At 43.9% G+C, this 10,192-nt stretch overlaps 1 protein-coding gene across 2 annotated transcripts; it reads right to left on the bottom strand.

The window, feature by feature from the left end:
- Window positions 1–2,393: 2,393 nt before the first annotated feature.
- Window positions 2,394–8,819, bottom strand: IGFBP1 (insulin like growth factor binding protein 1). Of its 2 annotated transcripts, XM_075745255.1 has the most exons (4): window positions 8,166–8,819; window positions 6,290–6,468; window positions 4,483–4,611; window positions 2,394–3,311 (listed from the first exon to the last, which is right to left on the bottom strand). In XM_075745255.1, the coding sequence occupies exons 1-4, from the start codon at window positions 8,542–8,544 to the stop codon at window positions 3,180–3,182; spliced, it is 819 nt and encodes a 272-aa protein (XP_075601370.1). In that variant the 5' UTR covers window positions 8,545–8,819; the 3' UTR covers window positions 2,394–3,179. The 2 variants fall into 2 exon arrangements, with proteins under 2 accessions (XP_075601370.1, XP_075601369.1); XM_075745254.1 differs by having other exon boundaries at window positions 3,175–4,611; window positions 8,166–8,740.
- Window positions 8,820–10,192: the final 1,373 nt, after the last annotated feature.

Below are 10,192 nucleotides of genomic sequence, written 5' to 3' on the forward strand. Positions count from 1 at the left end.
CCTCATTTCTGTGCTATGAGCATTTTGCGTCTGGCAGTAGGCCAGGGGCAGGAGGAGGCATGGCTGGAACAAACCCTGCTGCAGCAAACCTGGCAGGGTTTTGGCAGGAAGAAGCACAAACTGAGTAGGTAGGGTTCTCAGATAATGTGAACCAAACATTACAGATGCTCATCTAAGACCTTCCTACCAATTAAATTTTTTTTAGGTGAGGTGGGAGGGGTGCAAGAGGGTGTGAAGGGAGGGAGCTGAAATAACGAGGAACAGTACATCCCCTTTAACCATCCAGCTGCACACCAGGTGAACCGAGCTGCTAAGAGCATCCTGCGGCACCTTCCCTTTTTCCCCACTCATTCCCACCAGGCTTAGCTTGCCAGTGCACGTGGGACCACTGCAGCAGACACACACTGAAGCCAGGATTGCCAGCTGACACATGCCAAAAAAAAAAAAAAAAAAAAAAAAAAAAAAAAAAAGCCCCACAAGCAGAAAAAAATAATCAAAACAAAGGAAAGCTACAGACCTTTGAGTTTTCACCCTGTTACTGAAGGTGGTCATAAAAATCGGGACAAATCACAACACATGGCATCTATGGCCTAAATGTAGTCCTAGCTCCTGGCAGCACCATGATAGGGGAGATAAAATTTGCCTTCTTCGCCTCCTTGCATTAGTCCTAATCCCAGTATATGCAAGAGTCTGGCCCAAGTCAGACAGCCCATCCCAGAGCAGCTCAGCAGAAGTCTGTCCTGGTGAGTCCTGGCAAGATGTCACATGAGGCCAGATTGCACATAAGGAGGTACCCATCCCCTGTTGCTTTCAGTGGGAGGTAAGGAGCTAAACCCCTCTAAGAAATTGGCCTGTCATGCCTGAATGCTGTATGAAGCAACTTCTGCTCCTGGGACTTAACATTTAAAGGAAAAAGTTCTCTTTAAAGACTTGACCCTGTTAAAAACTCTTGCAGCTAGGATGGGAACCTGCCACCCAGCGAAACATTGGAAGTACCTGTCCACTGCAAATATAGACTGTGCTATTAATAATTATTAATGCGATGAACATTTCCCCTATATATATAATGATCCCAACAAAAAGGACCAATTTCTGCTCTTTAGAGATCAGCCTTTACACAAGGTCGATGGGATGAAAGCAATCAGAGTGCTGTTAAGCATGCACTGTAGCTGTGAATATATGATTTCCCCTCCTTTCTTCACCATCTTCCCTTGGCAATGCCACATGACAGTTGTTCAGTGCTGGGTAGACTCCATGAAAGACTCTAAGGTTCTGCCCAAATTTGCTGCTGCTTCATTATTTTGATACAATGATCACCAAGCATTTGACACAGTGAATGCGGTGTTGTAACAGTTTTATCCAGGTCTTACTATAGCTCATTCCTGGGACGTTAGACGTTAATTATTTATATCACCAATGCTATCAACTGCTTTGCAGTGCTTTCTTTGGGAAGATCTCAAAACGCTTTACAAAGAAGCTCAGTAGTATATCTATACTTTTAAATCTGGAGCAGTTTATTAGACCCCAACTGGATCAGCTGACATTGACATGCAAATACAGCCAACACATTCAGCAAGCACAACACGCGATGCCACAGAACTGTGATACTGACAGCAGAGATCTCCACGCTTTGGCTTTGCAGTTTCTACAAGCCGCTACCTGCTCCCATTTAAAACCCAAAGCTTGTGCCAAGAAACGGCAGGAGTTTACCTCCTGCAAGCCTCTTAGAAAATGTTGTTACTCTCCTCTCAGGCTGTTTTCTCATGCAGGGTTGGTGCAGCTTGTTTCCACCTCTGGGACTTGCTAACTCCCACACCAGTTTCTCCATGGACAAAACCAGCTTGAAGCTGGCAGGGCAGTCACTTGCTTTCTCTTTTTTTCTCTGCAACCCCTAAGTCGAAGGAACATTCGGGGGAGGGAGAGGGACCACATCCCAAGCCAAGGGGACCCTCTTCTCTGCTTGCAGCAAAAAGGGTAAGGCCTTTTTCCCAGCCTCCCTTTTATAACCTCTGACCTTCTGTGCAAGAAATGGCTCTTTCTAGTCTCGATGTCATCTTTTAAGTGCACTAATACTGCTGCCTTGGGCTTCTGAGTGTAGAAAGGCATCCAGCTTTCCCATCCAGAAAACCTTTTAGTAACTTCCTTTGGAGGCTGCTGCTTTGCCCCAGGCAAAGGCTTGCAGAGCACAGCCAGGATTGGAGAGGAGGGAAGAAGTGGAATTGGACGGGGAGAGCAAAAGAAGAAAACTCATTGCAGGAACACGGAGCTAGGGGTTCAGGAGGCAGATTTGCAACAGGCATGTTTTCCTCTATGCTCCAACCTGCTGCTGCACTGTCCTGCTGCGGTTGGACTGCTCAATGGGCATACACACAAAGCAAGAGACCAGAACAGTGTAGAAGACACTATTTAATAGCTCATCTTCAATAACATGACAATGTCAACATGTGAACAACTTACACCTGTCAAAGGTGGCACAGAATATCCTGTTGTGTTTTGCCATTTATCCAGTGAATATGTGTGGAAAATAGAAACAAATACTGTCCCATCAGGAGCTTCAGTATATAATCAAGGTTTAGACTTTCTTTTTTAAGAAACAGCTTGACATTGAAATGGAGGTGCAAAAGCAACATGATATATAAACAAAACAGGTTTTAAATAAGTTTCTAAGTGTTTTCTCTACTGAAAGCTATTTTTTAAAATTCAGTTTTACGTCTATAAATACATAGTACAAAAATGCAAGTTTACAAGCCATTTTTCCCAATAGAGTTAGGCCATTTGAAGTTTTAAGTAGGAACATTCCTCCAACATAAGATGCATACATTTAAGAGCAACAATATTAAGTATTTACATATAAAGTTATGAAGTGTTTGAGCATATAAATTAGTAACAACACACAGAAACAAAAATACACGTCCCGTGAAATAAATAATTCAGCAGCTTTACATATGCGGGTATCTATAATATTATACAAACAACATATACAAGATTGTAGGACTTGATCTTGCAGTTGCTCATTATCTGTCACTCAAGCATCTGACTAATCCCAGTGCAGTAAAAAAGCTACTTTATGGGGTTACTCATATGCTGAAAATCAGGTGCATGAAACGGCTCCTGACTGAAACAGCTCCTGACTAGATCAGGCCCCACAGAAAACTTGGTGTGAATGAGTATGTTTATTTTTAGTCTTGTGAGTTGAGATACTGTTGGCATTCAGGGTCTCCTTTCATTTCTGGAGATCCAGGAATTCTTCTTCCATTTTTTGGATAGACACACCAGCATCCAGCAGACTCTCCATCCAGTGAAGTTTCACACTAGATTATTGTTAGCAAAACAAAACCCACAATAAGTAACTGTAAGCAGAAGATTATCGGTGAGATACTGCAAGTAGAGGTCTTGGACAGAACTAGGATCAGAAGGTGGGGACCTGTGGTGCACAGACCTGTTTTGAATGTGGTGGTCCCTGCTCCAACAGAGGCTTCGACCAACACGCTTGGTTAGGGAGCCGTGACCCAAGCTCAGGTACCACAACAGCAACTTCAGATTTAAAACAGTTTGCCCACTCCTTGTTAAACAGCAGTATAAACCAGAAATACCTTCCAGCATGAGAAACCAAAGCAAGGCAGAACATACGAGCTGGTAGGGTGAGAGCAATGACTGGATGGTCTGGCTCTTCATGCAAGGAGGCAAATAGAGTGGGTTTTTTCTTGGGGAGGGGTTTAAACACATTTCTGTTTGTGCCTGATTAGATCCCAAGTCACATTGTGAGTCACACAGTGGTGCCATGCCCAAAAACAAGGAGCCTCGGTGACACAGTTTTATGCAGACCTACTAAATTTGTGTGCATGACCTGTGGTTACAAGGGTGTGGCTTGAGGTTTGGAGCTTTAGTTAAGTTTGCAGATTACTCTCAGTGTAACTTGCAATGGCTTTTTTTGAGGCTATAATGGCAATGAGCATAGAACATATTCCATAGGCAGCACAAATCAGTATTTTTTTCTACTTTCAGAAGGCTAATTTTGCTCCAGAGAGGTTTTTTTGCTGCGAGGGTGAGTTTTTCACTGCTTGGGAGCTGAGAGCCTCCTTTCTCCATAGTGATCAGTATATATTCAATGGGCTTTGCAGGCAGCATGGTGGATATTATGAATTAATGTCAACTGGGAATATGCTAACAAATTAGGTACATGGAGCTTGATTTGGCTGGGGAGAAGACAGGGTTAACAGATTTTGGAGAAGGCCTTGTGCGCACCTGTTCTGTGAACGGAAAAGACTCCTGCCTGTATTGCTGTCAGCCCACAGCATGCGGCTCACTTTTAAGAGAAGAAGGACAAACCATCTGCTCCCACTACTAAGTATCCCTGTTTTCACAACCTGCTTTTCCAGCAGCTGCAAACTCGTGAGTCTGGGAGCAGAGGGCTATGAAAGGGTTGGCTGTGTCAGGCTGGTCGCAGTGCTGCTGTGAGCAGACAGGGGAAAAAGCACGTACCTGTTTACTGTGGTAAAATCCATTCTTGTTGCAGTTGGGCAAATAGAATTTGTAAATCTCCCCTCCGTTTCTCTGCTGAGCCTTCGCCAATTTATACAGGGCTCTGTAGAGCTCTTTCTGACAAGGTCCCTACAAGAATACCATGCAAAGGTTGTCAATACCAAAATCACAAAGACACCAGCTAAACAAAAAGTTATCAGTATAAAGCTAGCAAAAAGCTGAAAATACTTATTAGTCATATAATCTGCACCAGGCTGCTTTGCATGTAGTTTTTACTTGCTTCAGTAGGAACAGGGCCAGAAAATTCTGGTGCTGCATTTAGGCCTTTGTTTTTATTCTTTGAGGTATTTTCTGTCCTCAGAAACATGAGGATTTAAGTCCTTAAATTGCCACACAAGGAAATTTAACCTGTACTAAGTAAACACATTACTGTTCAGAGGGTACAATCTCTCCTATTATGGGGAGGTGCACGTTAGGAGGCTGGTGTACGTGAGGCTAGCCACGTTTTCTGGGTTGCCATGGCCCTGTGCTCTGTTGATGTATGGAGAATAGGTGCAAGACATATATAGACAGTGCAAGAACAAACATCTGAATGTTTGTTATCTTTTGTACAGGACAGAGCTGTCGCCAAAGCAGAATGGAGAGCACCCCTGTGGCTCTCAGACCCAAATGCAAAGTTCCTAGAACTGAGTATGAAGATTATTTGCAATATTCACTGTTTTCACAATTTGCTTGCTCCCGTTTTCAAAGTCACAATTGCTGCGTATTAATAGTACCTAACACGCGTAAATGAGTGAAAGGGTATTAGAAGTGACTGAACAAATATTTTTACTTTGGAGTGAAAATAATCATACCCTCTGCTTTTGCAAGACCTCTCCGTGTCAGCCCCTCACATAAGCAGTCCTATTCAAGTCAACAAGCTTATATGTGGCTCGGGGTGAGAAAAGCAGAAGCTTAAAAATCAGAACTGGAGCTAACAGCACTTATGTATAATAGTTCAAACTAAATGAGTGATTAACTCCTGTTCTGCATGTGGAATGAGGCTTCCTAGGGTGGGGTGTGGTTAGTAGGTGGTGGTGGGTTTTTTTTGTTTTGGTTTGGTTTTATCCACGTTGTCTGTGACCATTATGAAACCGGGCTTCTGTAGTGCCCAACTCTTAATTCAGCTCCGTGCTGCGAGTGGTGCTGGCTGCCTGGAACTGGTCTGACTGTGGTTCTCTGGTGCCCTCAAGTGGAACACGGACCTGTTTGCAAGGGCCCTGCACCCCCATTACCCACTGCGGTTTTGCAGTGTTTGAGGTAAAAAGTTATTTTAATTGCTGACCTTTCTGTCTTGTTACGTGCATCTACTTAATAGTGTTTCCTTGTGATCAGAAAGAAACATGTTTAGGTTTGCATTGCACCAATAACTGTATGTAAGGACTCTCTTTTATTTCACTGAGCACTGGACAAGTGCCAAATGCCTTTTGTTTTTTAACTAGAATACAAAAAAGACTCCAAGATTTCAATATGGGCTCCTGGAAATTAAGGGTCCATGTTATAATATGATACAAAATGCAGAGAAAGATTCAGCCTCTGCATGGAGTCTGTATAGGACATATCTGATGCACACCTGTTTTTATTGCTCCTGCTATTTTGCCTGTTCCTCAAGCATCTGATGGAGGCATTCCAAAAGTCTGTTTGCTGGCTACCCAAAATACTGACATCTCAGTGTTACTGCTAGAATTTCATATGCATTTTCATTTTGCATTTTGAATCAATAGCATCTACTGAAATGGTTGTTGAAAAGTTTGTAAAGAAAACCCACCTGCTCTTTCCATTTCTTGAGTTCAGATACTCTCTTTGCTTTCATGTTTTCGTATGCAGTGATTGCATTCCAGGGGATGGATTTGTCCTGGCCTATGGCAAACATCAACTGATAGCTCAGCAGTTGATCCTGTGTCATTTCAGTGCTTTCCAAAGGCATATCCTCAGGTTCAATAGAGTCTGGAAAGGAATGATATTAAGGTGAACATCTTCAGTGAACTTTCGCATTTTTTTTCTCCAAGTTAAAATGTAAAGAAAAAGAATAATCAACAAGAACAACAAAAAAATAATCCTAAGACAGATCCATTACAGTAACTCTTGCAGGAGTAATAAATTAAATGTGCAGCACAGCAAATTAATCTTGTGTCATAAATGAGGATGCATCAGCTGTTCGCTAACAAGTTGGTTATTTTATGATCTTTCAGAAGCATTCTAATCCCAAAGATGAAACTGCAGCCAGTCTGTTAGAAATGAACAAATTTTCTTGACCACAGTGGGTTGTAGAGACTTTGCTAAATGAGAAAAGACCGGAGTTAAACTTGTAATGAATTTAGATTTTTGCCAGCATGATGTGTTTCAGTTTTTATTCAGGAGAAGAACTGGTCCACACCTGATCCCATGGCATCCTGTACTTTGTTCCATGGCTTGCCTTGCATATAAGAAGGAGTTGCAATTCACAGGAGCCAGCAGTAGCTCACGCTGGCCTGCAATGGATCAAATAGCAAGGGAATGGCAGAAGCTGTTTGGATCTGCCTGATCATGGCCTGCACGCAAGTGCCTAACTCAGCATATGTGAACTCTCCCACTGGAAGTAATAGCTCTTTGCAATTGCAGGGGCTCATCGTGGGATAAAAGTTTTACAAGTGTCTAAATAACTTGTTGGATCAAGGTTGTAAACAATCGTCCAATGGATTAAAAAGCACCTGTTTTTCCCTTTGACAATGTTTAAGAAAAAAAATGGAGATGGAACATTGAGGAGGGAAAGAAAGATTAAAACCAAGGAAAGAATCAAATTGAATCAAATCCTGGATCTTTTTAACTGCAGGAAGCTTAAACACTCAGTTTAGCCATTGTTCTCTCCCCTCCCCACTCCTTCAAGTACAAGAGAAACTCCGCTTACTGCCACCAATGGCCATCGTTATTTTGTCAACAACGATTATTTTTGTGACGCTATTGAATTACCTTAATCACCACTGCATGAACATAGCAGTTGTGATGGTGAAAATAAGAATAATAATAAATTATAAAATAATGAAATAACACTAAAGAAGCTCCTGATCATCATATAGCATAAGATGTTTGACATGTCTTTTTGCTCTAAGATAGTTTGGATAGCACTGCACTACTTCAGATATGTTTTATTCTTGAAATGAAGCCAGGCACAAAGCCTGTTTAGGTCTTTTCATTCTCTATCATGACTTTTGGAGATGGACATAAACAAAGTCTAGGAAACATTTGTCCTACTCTAGTTACTGTTTACTACTAAAGAAAAACTGTCTATAGCTTCCCAGAAACCTTACTCTGATTATTCTGCATCATCCCATTACTACCCTTTAGGATTGTCCTGCTTGCTGGCTGTGGCATAACAGCCTGCTGCAAACATCTCTTGGCTCCGCACCAGGATGCGTCTCACCTGGCACAGGTCAGAGAACGTTTTCCTGGCAAACGCAGTCTGTCTCCCCTATTTTTCAAACGCCTGCCCAACTTTACTCATTTTTCCAAGCTCCTGACGCTCAAAGCCCGCAGCTCCTTCCCTGCCCTCAGGCGCATCCCGCCTGCCGGGCCCTCGTTCCCCCGGGCGAGGGGCTCTGCCGCAGCGCCCCGGCGCGCAGCTCCCCAGCCCGGCGGCGCGGAGCGGGGACGCGATCCCGCGGTACCTGCCGGCTCCGCCGTGCGCATCCCTCCGGCCTCGCTGGCGGGCAGGCACGTCCCTTGCCCCTGGATGAGGGCGGAGAGGGGCCGGGGCTCTCCCGCGGGGACGTGGCAGCGGAGCCCCTGGCGGCAGCGGGCCGTGTAGACCCCGCACGGCTGGCCCGGCCCGAGGGCGCAGGTCTGGCAGCAGCCGCAGCCGGGCTGCCGGGCCGTCTCCGGGCAGCCGGGCGCGACGGGCGGGCAGAGGGCGAGCTTCTCCTGGGTGCACGGGGCGCAGTGCATGGGCTGCAGGGCCACCCCGGCGGCGAGACGGGGGCCCAGGAGCGCCGGCAGCAGCAGGGACGGCAGCCAGCAGCGGCGCAGCAGAGACCGCAGGCTACTCATGTCGCTGATGAGGAGGGACCACAGAGAGGGTTGCTCAGCAGGCTGAGGAGCAGGAGCCAGTTTACATACATTCAGCTCGCCCGGGCCATTTATACAGTGCTTTGCCTGGCTATTAATCTTTAACCCCGAGTTAACTATTATCTGCACAGGAGGGCTGGAGAAGCATCATTTCACTGGCAGTTCAAGTCCCTGACCACTCTTCCCCTCCCCTTTCACTTTCCCCCTTTATCTTTTTTCTTTCCTCCAGACATGCAGGAATGCTTTTATTCCCTCACCCCCACCTCTCTGCCCTAGCACAGTTAACAAGGAAAAATGTGGCTGGGTGGAGGGGAAACGGGCAGAGGCGAATGGATGAGTGGGAGGTATCCCCTCCCCTTTTGCCTGTCACAAATATCTCCTGTCTCCTGTTCTTGACATTTGGTAAAAATGTAAATGTTTAAAAAAAAGGGGGAGGGGGTGGAGGCAGAGGAGGAGGGAAATCCCATTGAAACTAAAGCAACTGACTTCATATTTCCACAGCAACAAATGCAACAAACCCTTGTTTAATTTTCGTCATGTGGCTGCAGGTTAGGAGGACACTGACATACCAAAGAGGAGGCCCCAAGGGTAATAAAGCCATCAGGATCCTGTAACCGCTGCACACATGCACGTAGGAGTCCTTGCGTTAACCTCCGGGAGGGGCTGCGCAGCCGAAGCTGGAGAGATGTCCCGCATCTGGGCTCAGCTTTGCTACTGCTGCTGGGATGAGAGGAGTGTCAGTCCTCAAAACATGCACTTGGGGGAAACTAGTGTTTGTCAAACAGTCCAGAAATAAATGAGATAACTGCTTTTCTGTCTGTCCTGTTACTCTCTCCATCTCCTCATATATCACCTGGGGCGGGGGGGCGCGAAATCTTTCCTTTTCTCCTTTGCATGCAACAGTTGTCACTACAATAAAAGCAAAAGTATTCAAACTTCACTGTGCTGAACAGATTGTTTTATCCTGGTATTTGCAGTATGTACTGAGCTTGAAATAGCAAATTCCACTGTCAAGTCATCTAATGTAGCATGATTTTTGTTTATTTGGGTTTTTTTGCATTTACTTCTCCTTTTTTGTAAATACACTATTTGTATGAAAGAAAGTGAAGCAGAACTGCAGACCATTGTTTAACGTTCTATTATTCACTCTTTTTTTTTTTTTTTTTGGTATTGATGCCAAAGGTTTTATTTATAATATTGTGCATTTTTAATCCCCTATATTCATAACTCAGTCATAAAAATATTCTTATTGGTTACAGACTTTTACAACTTGAGACATTTTCACTTAACTACTTCATCTATTTTTTTTTTTTTTTCTTAAATTCAGGTTGTTCTAGGGATCTCTATCTGGATATACAAAAGATGGCAGCCCTTAAAACTCACTAGCATTTTTAAGCATTTTAAACAAAATTAATTTTACAGATTTTAAAATAATTCTGTGGACTTCACAGAAGCAAATTTTGCCGAAAACCTAGGGCACGACAATTTCTGCAGAACATTACAATTAGACTTTTCAAGCTCTAATGCTCTTTCACCCCTTTAATTTCTATTTTTTTTCTTGTACATCTGTCTTATAAAATCACGATTCTCTTACTGTTCAATGTCAGGTGAAAAATATACAGAAATATGT

The sequence above is a fragment of the Balearica regulorum genome, chromosome 2, assembly GCF_011004875.1.
Source record: "Balearica regulorum gibbericeps isolate bBalReg1 chromosome 2, bBalReg1.pri, whole genome shotgun sequence".
Taxonomy (NCBI): domain Eukaryota; kingdom Metazoa; phylum Chordata; class Aves; order Gruiformes; family Gruidae; genus Balearica; species Balearica regulorum.